Source organism: Cebus imitator, unplaced genomic scaffold (assembly GCF_001604975.1).
Source record: "Cebus imitator isolate Cc_AM_T3 unplaced genomic scaffold, Cebus_imitator-1.0 Scaffold4, whole genome shotgun sequence".
Taxonomy (NCBI): domain Eukaryota; kingdom Metazoa; phylum Chordata; class Mammalia; order Primates; family Cebidae; genus Cebus; species Cebus imitator.
In genome coordinates, this window is record NW_016107319.1 from 5,554,795 (window position 1) to 5,568,783 (window position 13,989).

At 46.3% G+C, this 13,989-nt stretch overlaps 1 protein-coding gene across 1 annotated transcript in view; it reads right to left on the reverse strand.

Moving 5' to 3' along the window:
- The window catches only part of LOC108308338 (mastermind-like protein 3), a gene marked incomplete at its 3' end in the record, with an annotated part of 287,543 nt that extends 273,964 nt beyond the window's left edge, over positions 1–13,579 (reverse strand). Inside the window, exon 1 of the mRNA XM_017534118.2 lies at positions 11,956–13,579. Coding sequence (XP_017389607.2) covers positions 11,956–12,423 — 468 coding nt within the window. The remainder of the gene's footprint in view (positions 1–11,955) is intronic.
- Positions 13,580–13,989: the final 410 nt, after the last annotated feature.

Consider the following 13,989-nt stretch of genomic DNA (forward strand, 5'->3'; position numbering starts at 1 on the left):
AAGACCAGCCTGAGAAACGTGTGAAAACCCATCTCTACCAAAAAAAAAAAAAAAAAAAAAAAATTAATTAAAAAAATGAAAATTGAAATTTAAAAATGGCTATACTGAATCTAGGTCATAAATTGAAGCACAATGCTTAGTTTATTGGAATCATTTGGTAGAGAATGCCATGTAAACTTTAGGCCCTGAATCATGTACATTCCCACCCTTGCTTTATCTCTCTGGGTCAAATCTTTGCCACATGCATCTTGTACAAGGTTCCAGATCCTATTATCACTGTCACAAAGGTGGAACATGAGGTGGTGGGAAAGGAGATGGGGAGAGGAGAAACACACAAGGCCAGAGGTATGTGAGGCCAGGAGACAGCAAAGTTGGGGACCTCATCATAGAACATCAGGGCGCTCGGGCATGGTGGCTCACGCCTGTAATCCCAGCACTTTGGGACGCAGAGGCGGATGGATTACAAGGTCAAGAAATCAAGACCATCCTGGCCAACATGGTGAAACCCTATCTCTATGAAAAATGCAAAAATTAGCTGGGCATGGTTGGCGTGCACCTGTAGTCCCAGCTACTACGGAGGCGGAGGCAGGAGAATCACTTGAACGACAGAGTGAGACTCCAACTCAAAAAAAAAACAAAAAAAACAGGGCCATGTAAGGACCAGCACTACCATGTCCGTGAATTGTAGCTCCCATTCAGACCAATAAACAAAAGTCAAATAGACAAGAACTTCTCTTTGGGAAAACATGGCCATTTAGAAAATGCAGTTGCTCAGACAACCTTTCCAAGAAGGAACACTGCAGTCAGGTGAAGGCAGAAAAATGTAGCAGCCAAGAGCACAGATTCTGGAGCCAGGTTGCTCCAGCAATTATGGAACTATAGACAATAATTGTTACTACCTCAGTGCAGGGAAGCTGCAATGCAAAGGGAAAGCAAAATAACTAAGAACTCTGATGAAGGGCAGTCTTCAGACCACTGCAGCACCTGTGTATAATGAAAACTGATAGGACTACTCACTGTCTAAACAAATGCTATAAGGTGCCTGTCGAAGCAAGTCCATTTTGATGCATCTTCTACAGTTGGCCAGGTCAGCAGGTTGTTATTACTGTGTTACACAGATGACTGGATTAGTCAGGGTAATTTAACCTGTAGGAAGTGGCAACTCACAGACCTGAGATTTTTATGACCACTCCAATCTGCACCCACGAACACCCCAGGTACTGTATCACCCACTGAAATACATTTTACAAATAAAGCCATATAATCACGCCTGTGAAACACAAAGCTCAGGAAGGTAAAAAGAACCACAAACTTGTTCAAGGAAGTGAATTTCCCACTTTCACAGAATAAGCAGGAGCTGGCTGAACAGGTTCCTTCTTCAGTAAAACCTCTTTAAGGGCCAGCTGAGAAAAAGGAACGTCACTCCTATAAGATGTATTTGCCAAATACACAGCCTTTAAAAACTAGTAATGTTCTGTGCAAAGACCAAAACTAGTTACTAGAGTTGATACTTTTTTAAGCCATATTGTTAAGGAGACATAATTACCATTTGCCCTAAAATGGGCTGTAATAAGATTCAGGTGCTATATTGAACCATATTAGAGTAAGGGATTTTTCCGCCAACTTGTTTCTCTTTATACATATTACATCTATAGAAAGAACCCTAAATCTGTGCTACAGAAATGCTCACATATGTACAAAGGATATACGGATAAGGATGTTCATTACAGAAACATTTAATTAGCAAAAAATAAGAAAACACCAAAGTATGTATCAATAGGGAATCATTCAATAAATTATGAAATGGTCACAATATGGACTGCTATACAGCAGTTAAAAAGAATGAGTTGAGAATCTACATGTACCAACTTGGATGCTCTCTAAAGTATATGAAAGAGAAAGAAGTGTATTTCAGACAAGTACACATAATATAATTCCATTTATGTAGAAAAAAATGAATATGTGATTATGTACAATACGTACAATATATAATATACCTGTAAGCGAACAGAAGAGGGTCTGGAGAGAGAGACTCCAGACTACAATTACTTCTGAGAAAGGAAATAACATTGAGGGGCAGAATTAAGTCACTTCTTAACCTATTTACTTTCATTTAGTAATTTATTCAACAAATATTTAGAGTTCCTTGTATGTACAGGTAGGTCCTTTCAAGTCACAGAAGTATACCAATGAATAGACAGAGTCCCTATCCCTCTCCAATGTTCAGCCAAATGAACAACTTTTGCTAGGACAGTTCTACTCAGCAAAGCGGCCTATTTCATCTTGGAACAGCTTAAATTTTTATAAGATTGGCTTTTTAAACATATATATATTAAATCACAACTTGGATCCTAATAACTGTCAACCAGTGATCCTAAATTTATCCCCTCGAGGCCATACAGAGCACATCTAATCCCTTCCTCACGTGACAGTCCTCCAAATATTTTAAGAAAGCAACCCTATCACCCCCTAAATCAGACTAAACACCTCCAGGTCTTCCAACTGTTCTTCCTGGGACATAGTTTCAAGACTTTGCACCTTCCTGCGTGCTTCTTTCTAAATGTTCTCTTCTTTTTCTAGTTTCCTCTAAAAGCCCAATGTCAAGCCATGATTATGGTGCTACAAGTGTCACCTCGTCCAAACAAAAGTGAGGGAAGGAAAGACAAAGACAATGATCTGCCTCATTGTTAACAACTATACCACACCTCAAACTGATTCCTCACCACACCAACTAATCCTCTCCTTTCCACAGTTTTATATGAAATGAATTTTGTTACAGAAAGTAATGCTTACAGGAAGATACAAAGTATCTAACACCCTTAGGCTTTTCCTAAATGTTAGTCTTTTAAGCATTTCCATGTACATATCCAATAAGACAACAAATACCATTGCATAAAGCTAATTTGAAACACAAGACTATGTCCTGCCGCTGTCCAATGAGAACAAGGACGTCTTGCTCACCGCCACATCCTCAGTGGCTAGAGCAGTGCCCAATGTGCAGCGGCTGCTCAGCACACGTTCAGTAGACATTGGCTTGTGCATGAGTGAAATAAACCTCAAATCACTCAACTTCAAGTCTGCCTCTGGGCAGGAGGCAACAAGTAAGTGAAATGTAAGTAATTCATTAAAATATGCCTGGCATTTGTGCAGCACCCTAAGGTGTTCAGGACTTTACATATGCTAACTCATTTGATCCTAACAATGACTCTGTGAGGTAAAAAGAATGACAACCGTTCACCTTTCTGACAGGCAAGAAGACAGTGAGAACAATCGTGAAATAAAAAGCCAGAACATTACACTACGTGGCCAGCTACGATGGCGATGTCATGCAACACAGCGGTCCTCTAACTTTTCCCCAGGCTCCCTCCACGTCATTGCTGCACCTCTGCCTCTCTCCACCCTTCAAGTAATGAGTGTTTTGAGAAAGCTGAGAGTAATGCCACATGTGTAAACCCACCTCCTTTCATATTTTCAAAATTCTAGGAGAGCTTCTCATCATCAGCAATATTTTGGATCAGGTAATTCTCTGTTATGGGTGTAATCTCCTGTAGGAAACTTTCTACCCACTTCTTTCTACCCACTTCTACCCCTGCCTTCTAGATACTTGTAGCAGTCCTCCAACTGTGACAATGACAACCAAAAATGTCTTCCTACATTGCCAAATGTTCCTGAGGTAGGGCCAAACCTCTACCAGTTGATAATCAATGAATTAAAGCCTGGATCCATGGCTCACACCTGTAATCCTCACACTTTCAGAGGCTGAGATAGGCAGATTGCCTGAGCTCAGGAGTTCAAGACCAGCCTGAGAAACGTGTGAAAACCCATCTCTACCAAAAAAAAAAAAAAAAAAAAAAAAAAATTGGCTAGGAGTGGTGGTGAGCACGTGTAGTCCCAGCAACTCGGGAGGCTGAGGCAGGAGAATTGCTTGAACCTGGGAGGCAGAGGCTGCAGTGAGCCGAGATCATGCCACTGCACTCTTGCCTGAGTGACAGAGCAAGACCCTGTCTCCCAAAAACAAGCAAAAACAAAAAAAAAAAAAAAAAGAATTAAAGGAATCCTATAGTAAATCTATTCACAGGACAGTAGTAATAATTTAAGAGAGCACGGAAATATTTCAGAAACATGATTTGTTTTCTACCCATTAGCTCTTAAAAATATATATTTGAGTTTCAGTAAGTTCTCCAAGTTCAGTATAGGTCACTAAAAGCATGCTTTATTTCTATAAACTCCCAAAGCACCAGGATATGGTCTGTTTACCCACACATACTCTCACATGTCTCTGTCCCCTAATATCCATTCTAGGTGATGCCCCTGCCTCTCCTACCTTACCACTAATTCAAGCCCTTCACTGGGTACCCATCCTTTTAGATTCACTCTCAATCACTGAGCTACTTTCAGCATCTAACAAACAAAGGAAGAGAAATAACCAACCAGAGTGAGAATCAGGGCACAAGCAGAGCATCTTTCAGAGCTGGGCAATACTTTTGAGTCACAGTTTCAACCCACGTTGAATCTACACAAATAGACTTAGAGCACTTTGGCCTTTTGCTTTGAAGGGATAGAAGCCCCTGTCCATACGTGCTCTGGAGGTGGAGAAAGGTGTTGGGAGAGGGAAGGGGAGACACAGCAATGTAACCTAATAACCTCCTTTACCCACAGAAGTAAATGCTGTTAATAGTTGAGGGGTGGAGGGTCCATAAACATGAAATCATATACAACTAGATTCTACTCAACAGGATGGAGATAAAAGGAGTTAGGAAAATTCTGGAAGCTGGCATTTAATAACTTTAAGTTTTCTACAGTTGTTAAGCCATTGCAAAAGGGGGATGAATGTTCGTTACTAGCATTTTAAAAGATTCTACTTCAGCATAAAGGTCATTTTCAACCAATAGGAGGTCCAATATAATTAAAAGATGCCTAAATTATTCTTAAGCAATCTTTTGTTGTTGTTGTTTTTGAGATGGAGTCTCCCTCTGTGGCCAGGCTGGAGTGCAGTGGCGCAATCTCAGCTCACCGCAACCTCTGCCTCCCGGGTTCAAGCGATTCTCCTGCCTCAGCTTCCCAAGTAGCTGAGACCACAGGCGTGTGCCACCGTGCCAGGCTAATTTTGTATATTTTTAGTAGAGACGGGGTTTCACCATGTTGGGCAGGCTGGTCTCCAACTCCTGACCTCAAATTATCCACCCGCCTCAGCCTCTCAATGTGCTGGGATTACAGGTGTGAGCCACCTTGCTCAGCTGCCTTTTGAGATTTTTTATTAAATTCCTCCAAGAATAGTATGTATAGCTTGCCATAGTAGTAATTTCCTTCTCCTACACATGTGTGTATGCGGCCCTCAAAGAATGCTGAATGCTGTGCTTCTGTCCCAAATGGAGAAAGGAACTAAAAAAAACTCCTCCACTGTTTAAGAGATGGGACTGCCAGGTAGACTTAAAAAAAGTGTGCTCCTTCTCTGATCCACTGAATGGAACCCCATGATCTTTGAGTATTTATTATACAGCAGGCCCTCAACTACATTTTCTGAGTGATTTTATCTAACCTGATTTCTTTGGTTCTTTAAGCTTTCTTAGATTTAAACAACAACAACGAAAAACATTTAAACTAATCAGTTCTTAGTGACAGCTGATTTTTCAGAAGCTATATTTCCAACTCACAAACCTGAATAGTGAATTTTTGGAATCTGTCTGGAAGGCATACTATATTTGTAATAAAAATTTAACTGGGCGGGGGGAGGGTTTGAATCCTGTAATTTTGGAGCAGTCATCCACAAATTAGCTTATTTTGCAGACACCAATGTCAAACTAGTTTGAAACAACAGGAAAGTAAAGCATATTATAATATTTCTCTTAAAAATCCTGGAAAATGGATATAACACCCTGAAGCCTGAAACTGCTGTCACTGGCATCAATGAGTATATTGATTTTTAAAAATCTGTTATCCCCTTGAATCTGGCTAGAATAACACTGAAAATCTACAGAGAATGTATACTGTCCAAGTCTGGGATGCAAGAGCTTGATTTAGCATTTTAACTTCCATGAAACACTGTGGACAATGTACCAATGCTGTTGAATGAATAAATGCAGTTAGAAACTCAGTCTTTATTATTTGTGCTAAGGAAGAATAAAGGCAAATCCATATTAAATCCAAAATGGTATTGTATCCAATTGTTTCATTAGTTCTGAGAGTCAGGAGCACCAAAATTAAATTTCTTCCCTTCTTATTGCTTCTTCCCACTCTTTGATAAAGGTGCTAAAGATCACTGAAAAGACCAAAAGGTTGGCAGCAGGTGGGGGAAGGAAAAACAAAGCAAGCAGCCAGAGGATCTGAAAAAACTCAATAATCAGCCTTTGAATTATAGAGTGAAAAATGTAAAGCTATTTGGGAGACTTAAAAGGTAGATACTAAGAAGATCTTGACAGTGAGTTTTAAATATGTTCCTCTTTATAAGAGTCTGATGTCTGATTGATTGATTTCACAGTTCTCCCAGATGAGTAATGTGGAAAAAGACAACGGAATTTAGCCTTTTTAAGCTCAAGAGTATAAGACAAGACTGTTACTTAACAAACACAGAACAGTAATCACACAAGTACTTCAAATGTATCCAAGAATTACTATGTAACATGCAAAACAGGTTCTTATATTAGATCCCTTCTATGGCACCGGCACCAGGATGAGTGAGTGAACGAATGAACGTGTGAGCGTGTATGTGCATGTGTGTGCACGTGCGTGCATGAGAGAGAGAAATACCCTATTCCTATCTCAACCAAATGGGTAGGAAAACCTCTCTAACAACAGTTGGCTATTTGTTTCACAGCGATATTCAGAAAATAACTCTATATAACTCAATTTCAATGTTTAAATTCCTAATCTTTCTTCTTCCAGAAATGTCAGTAAACTATGTACCAGGACTGCCCATTTTTCTCCTATCAGGTGTCAGAAAACCTGAAAAAGATTCTAAAGTTTGCCCTTATAGTTCTAATGAGACAGGGTAGAAAGTATCAAGCATACTAGCTTCCTGAAAAATTGGCTTCCCTGGGGAGGAACTCAGCTTGAAGAGCATTTTGTAGATTTTGATTAATGGTTAACTAACTCTGCTTCTACTTTTCTGATCACTGGCTGCCCAGTACTAAATAAAATGTACCACAGCCAAAGAACATAACAGAATTAAATATGTATTGGAGCTTTAAAATATGCTTCTTGAGAATTAAAAGAAAAAAACGTGATGGACAGAAAAGTGAAATTTCAAAAAGTTTTCCACCAAACTCAAGGCACACGGTGTTGGGCAAAGGAAAGCTTTTCAAAAGACGTTGTCCTGTGACCCACGCTAGCAGCAGGACAGGATAAGCCCAAGAAAAGCTTCTCAGAGGGAAGATGTAGAAATAACTTGATAAGATGAACTTGCCAAAAAATTGATACAGAGCCAGTAATTTACCTTCAACAGGGTAAGAAGTGGGAAGCCAGCTTCATTTACAAGGAGAGTTAGCCCTGGACTACTATGTTGACATTTCCTAAATCTACTCCAGGAATGAATGGAACATTTTGGCTGGGTTGTAGTTGTCTCCAATTCTCGATATTTAATGCATTATCAAATGCGTTTTATGAATTTTATGTGATAAGCTCTTCAGAGCAGGGGTCGCAACAATTTATGCAGTCTGTAAGCTTTATATAGATTTAAGCCCCACATTCTGAAAGTTACAATGGTGCTAATGCAGTGAAAAGGTAATGAAAACAATATGGGTCTTACCTAGGTCAAGTAAGACTATCACCATTTTGAAATTCTGAAAACTGTGCACTGACATGCTTTCCGATGCGCCTGCACAATTACATTCCAGTCAGGTCAACCTATCTTTGGGCTTGAAAATGAACTTGTCAACTGAAATTTACCTTAAAATTTTAACCAGAACTTCAGTTCCAAATACAGCAAATAAACAATGCCCACCCTTTTGTTACCACAAATAATTAAAAGACATCTTTTCAGGCTGGGCGCGGTGGCTCACCCTGTAATCCTAGAGCTTTGGTAGGTCGAGGCGGGCGGATCACGAGGTCAGGAGAGAGTGACCCTCCTGGCTAACACAGTGAAACCCCAGCTCTACTAAAAATACAAAACAATTAGCCGGGCCTGGTCGCAGGCACCTGTAGTCCCATCTACTCCGGAGGCTGAGGCAGGAGAATCGCTTGAACTCGGGAGGCTGTGGTTGCAGTGAGCCGAGATCAGCCACTGCACTCCAGCCTGGGGGACAGAACAAGACTCCATCTCAAAAAAAAAAAAAGTATCTTTTCAACTGAGGCTCTCTGATAGGTGAAGTCAATAGTTTTCGCCGTGTCTTTGAGAGGAGGAAAAAAACTTCTGTGTCAATAAAGTGGTGGCAGTTCGGGTGGGATCATCTGATTCCATGTTCAGAACGGACCTAATATCTGAGGTACTGCAGCTTCAAACCCAGGTCTGCGCTACCTGCTCTATCAACAGAGCTGGTGAGAACCCACATGGAACCCAGCCCCCTCTGCAGCAGCCTGGAGCCAAGGAAAATTTTTTACTCCTCACCGGCTCTGCTTTTTGTTTGCTAGTTTGTTTTTGTTTTTCATGCCCATCCTTGTAAATGTGTAAGACAGGAAAACAAATCAAAAGAGGCAAAGCCCTCATTAGACTGCCTTCTTAGCCCAAGCCAGGCAGAAAGAGAATTAATCGATATTTAGTACTTTGGACATACTGATCCTAAGAAGGTAAACAAAAGCAATAAAACAATAAAGAATCCTATTCATCTTTATTTTTATATCACAGTTATTATTATTTGGCTGTGGGTGATAATCGTTTTTCTTTAGGGCTTTCCAAATAGAGCCCAATCTGAGAACTACATTTAATTGCTCTGTGCCTCACCAGAGTACACCTATAATCCAGCAGTCAATTCAAGAAAATAAAGAGAAACATTTTCTTTACAACTTCTATTTTTGAGATTTTACCTCATATAGAGACTGTTAAAATACCCTGGTTTCAAGCCAAGGTTAATTTTTAAACTAATTATTTTAAAAGGAAATATAACTTGTAGAGCAAGTATTGTTTTTTTTTTCTTTTTATTGGTACACAGAATTTACTTGCACTCTTTGCTTAAGAGTTAAGGCTTACATTTATTACACTCATCATACATACTTCCCATGGTATCAACGAGAGATGATATTTTAGCTGAAGCCAAAATACTCTCCTATTCTGTACATAGCTCTGGTATTTATTAATACATAAGTCTAATCAGTAGGCTAAATCATTGTCATAAAACCGATAGAAAAAATTTATTTTCAAGCAGTCATCTTTCAAATCTATCTGTTGTTAATTTGCTAAACTGGGATTCACTGTGAAATCTACAGCTGATGTCTCTGGCTATTCAAACAAGCATCATCTTTTTATTTTCCAAAGTAAGCTGTGGTTTGGGCTTGCTGTCTCCTTCCAAGTAACGTCAGGAGGCTGGGCTTGCTTCCACCTGCGAATGTATCAAAACCCAGGCGCGCGCACTTCCCTCCACCCATCCCAGGACGGAAAGGAGAGAACACAACCCAAACACCAAAACTTTCTGGTCGCAAACTCTACTTATCTTGCCGGGTCAATAGACCCAGCACTGGGAACGGCACTGGCTTTTGTTCCAGGGTCGCCCAGCTGGTGAGGTAAACGCCACAACAGCCCTTGATCCCTATAGATTGTGAGAGATTCTGTGGCACGGGAATTTTGGAGCCTCCAGAAAGGAGCTCATTTCTCCGCAATCCATGCGCGTGGGGTGTACCAACACACGAAAAGAGGACGCGGGGTGGGCAAGGATGAAACCTACAGTGCCTCTTAAATTCTTCGGTCTCAGGTTCACCAAGTGAGTCTCCACCACCAAGGGAGGGCGCGAGGTGGGCGGGGGTGGGAGAGAAATAGGTTGGAGAAGGGGACCGGAGCTACAGTCCAGAAGCAGGACCGGCCCCGCCTCCGGCTACAATCAGAAAAGCTACAGTGTGTCAGTGGTTTTCGGCTTCCTGTTTGTAAAGCGAGAACCTCCCCCCTGACTCCGGGACTGTCGTTCTTCCTCAAAACCGAGACAGCCCCTTCTTCGCTCTCCTGGCAGGCTCCGCTGCTGGGGGAGCGGGGAGGAGGGAGCGGGGGGATGGGAGGCGCGACGGGGCGGGGACGGCGGCGATGGAGGGGGCAGGGCCAAGGGGCACAGTGCCCCTCCCGCCCCGGGGGTTGAGCTGGGCCGCGAGGCGGACAAAGCGCCTCCCGCTCCCTCCCCCAAGGCCGCGTTCCAAAAGGGAGGGAGAAGGCGGGCTACAGGGGCAGGAGGAGGAGGAAGGGGGAAGGGGAGGGGAGGAAGAAGTGGAGGGGAAGGAGGAAGGGGAGGAGGGAAGGTGCTGCCGGCGGGACTGGGCAGGATCGCGCCGACCTGGGAGGGGAGGGAGAAGGGGTTGGGCGCCCTGGGAGAACGGGGAAGAGGGAAGGATTCTTGAAGCCGAAGATAAACAAATTGTTCCTCTTCACGTGCGGGGTGGGGGGAGGTGAGGAGCTAGCGCTGCGGCCTCGCCTCCCTTCCCCCAAGGCGACTCTTTGTCACGGAGCGCCGGCCCGAGCGCCCGGCGAAAGCCCGCGGCGGCACTGGCACTACGACCGGCGCCGGAGACTCACAGACAGGGAACGCGTGCGATTTCTAAACCGCGCGCCGGGAGGGCCGCCGGTGCCGGGCTCTGCGCCGCCGATCGCGGGGCGGTCAGCGCGGCCCCGGCGCGCTCCAGGATTCCTGTCGCCCGGCCCACCCAACACTCGGGCGGCGCGGTGGGGGAGGGGGCGCAGACACCTTTCCCAAGCTTCCGGCCTCCCCTCACCCAGAAAGGAAAGCAAAAGAACCGGAGAGCGGAGATAAGAGAAAGGATTCTAGCCTCCAGCCTGGGGGGTGGGAACTGCCCCTTCCTCCTGGAGAAGTTAAGCCATTGGCTGCTCATCCTACCTCGAACCCGCCCACCCAGCCATTTAAGCCTCTTTTACCTCCCTGCTACCTTCCACTACTCTGGGCTTATTCGGCAGGCCCCCAGAGTTGGCGGGCAGCGTGGCGGGGGGAGCCAAGCGGAGAAGGACACCGGGCAAGCAAGTTTAAAAGGAGAAAAGGAAAGAATGCCAAGCGAAATAGTGTGGTGGGGCTTCTTGGCGCAAACCTTTGGTATTGCTTTCCCCTCCCGCCGCCTCCAAGCCGCTCCCCTCTTAACCCTCCCAGCCGCTCCACCTGCCGGGCCGGCCCCGAGTCTCGAGCAAAGAGCGGAGCGCACTCGCGCTCCGCATCCGCGCGCGCTCCCGCGAGCACCCCCGCGCGCAGCCACCCTCGCTCGTTTCTCACCCACTTCAAAGTTCATTCACAAAACTCTCAGACTTTCTCAGCCCAAAGGGGGTTAGCTGGGGAGAGGAGACGAGAGGCTCTCCTTCCCCCGCTTCCCCTTAGGGGTTGAGGGCCTGGTGCCCGCCCAGAATCTGCGACAGCATCAATATCTCCTTGCACGCGGCGAATGTGCAGAGAGGGGTGGGCGTAGAGGGACAGGTCTGGGGAGGCGAGGCGGTGCGGGGAGAGGTGGAGTGGGGAGCGGCGAAGAGGAGGAGCAAGGTTTCAACTCGGGGGTTCACTCTTTCAAATTGGTATCTAAGAAAGGGAGCGGGGGGAAACTTTTCCAGCATCTCACTCCGACACTCCTCTAGGCTCCCTCCGCCCCTCGCAGTCGTGACTGGCTTCTCCCCTCTCACCCTCTCCTCCCCAAATCTGACAACCCTGACAGCTTAACAGGTAGCGGCGATTGCAGCTTTTTCCCTAAGAAAAGTTGACGTTAACCCTTCGGCTTCAGCCCACCTCACCCACCGTGCAAATCAGACTCTCGTACCCCTATGTAAGAAAGCTCCACACACCCCCCACCACCACCACCCCCAACGCGCGCCCCGAGCCCGTGCGCCCTCACCATGATCAGCGTGTGGTTCCTCTGCTCCGCCGAGGCAGCCTCCGCATCTTGCTGGGGTTTGCTCGGGTGCTGCTGTTTGCCGGTGCCGGCGCCCGATTTCTTGGCCCTCTGCTCCAGGGTCCGCTGGTAGAGGCTCACGGTGTCCCGGCGTTCCAGCTCCAGCTGCTCCACCTGAGCCTGCTGGTACCTATTCTCGCAGTTGACGTGGTGCCGCCGGCAGCCCTCGATGCGCTGGCGGAGCCGCTCCACCACGGTGCTGTGCTTGGGAACGGCCGCCGAGCCGCCGCCGGGGCCCCCGGAGCCGCCGCAGCCACCGGCAGCCGGGTGATTGCTACTCGGAGCAGCGGGAGTACTATTGGGAGTATTATTCACACCGATCCCGGCCCCGCCGAGGCTGCTGTTCAGGCTACTGTTGATGCAAATACTACTGCCATTCGCGGCAGCAGCGGGGGCTGCGAAATCCCCCATCCTGCTCCCCGGGCACACTATTTTGGAAGAACTTTTTTTATCCACCCCCCTATCAGCCTCCTCCTTGGGTCCAAGGATTAAAATAGTTTAAGTGGAACGCGGGGGAGACGCAAGCACATGGATGGAAACGGCGATCCCGACGGGGCGAAAAAAAAGGGGGGGGGAAGATTTTGGGGTGGTTGTTTCCTTTTTTTAAACTGTAAAAGCTCGAGGGGAAAAAAAGAGGGGGACGTTATCGGAATACCATCAGACACCTATCAACAAAAAGAATCACAACAAACTGAGCCAGCAGCAAATCGGGTTGCAACTCAAGGGGAGATCCGCTCCTCGCCTGCCTTCTTTTTATAATCCATTATTTTCTAATAAATTCCAGGAGATTTCCGGTGGTTGGCAAGCATTTTCTCCCTACGTACCGAAAAACACACCCCATGTACACACACAAGCATATGCCTCCAGTGCGGACACGCGCGACACACACTCACTCCACACCGCATCGGTAAACGGCAAGCTTGCTTATTGCATTTTCCTTCCACAAAAAAGTTTTGGTGTTTATGCCGCCCCGTGTTCTCAAAGTACTTTGGCTGCTCAGTTGCATTTCACAGGAGCCTAGATATCGAATCCTCGGGCTGGGGGAAGTAAACACATGGCCAGTCCGAGGCGACTGCAAAAGTAGATCGGTGAAGTCCTTTGCAAAACGCCGCGCGGAGAGCAGCCCCTAACGCTCGGCTGGGCTGCCGCTGCCGCCGCTGCTCCTGCCACCATCACAATGATCAACTGCTCGCCGCCGCCGCCGCCGCCGCCGCCGCCTCCTCCTCCTCCTCCTCTCGCTCCTCCACCTCCTCCTCCTCCTCCATGCCAGCGGAGTGATATCAGGACGCGCGAGCTCAGTAAACACGGCAGCGGCGGCGGCTGGAGGCCGTGAGACAAGCCCGCGGACACGGCGCAAAACCCGGCCCGGACTCGCACCCGACAGGAGCGGGCGCGGCTCGCACCGGCACCCGGCTCCCGCCTCCGCCGCCACGGCGCCCCGCGCCCCTCCCACGCCCCCAACCTCACTACCGCCCTGCGGAGGAGTCCGGAGCCCCTGCAACGGGGAGAAGAAAGATTCTGGGGGATCTCAGAAACAAATCAACTTTTGACCTGTGTGTGTGCGTGAGAGCGTGTGTGAGTGTGTGTGTGTGTGTGTCTGTGTGTGTGTGTGTGTGTGTGTGTGTGTGTGTGTGTGTGTGTGTCTGTGTACGCGCGCGCGCCTGCGCGGGGACGCGCCTGGTTGGGTTTCCTTATTCCAAGGGAGGTATCAAGGAGACCAAGTTGTTATACATTTATGCATTATATTGCAGAACTGTGCATGACCAGGCAGAAACACTGAAGCTTTACAGCAGTTGTCTGTCATCCCTATCCATGTGGAAAGAAAAAGGCAAATGAGTGACTTATTTTTAAAACCCAAGCAGTAAATCCACACTAGTAACAGCGCTGCTTATGGACACTTGTTCTAAGTCAAGGCCAGTCTGAACGCACAAATACCAAATTCTAAATAAATATAAATAGGCATCAAAAATGTGTAAT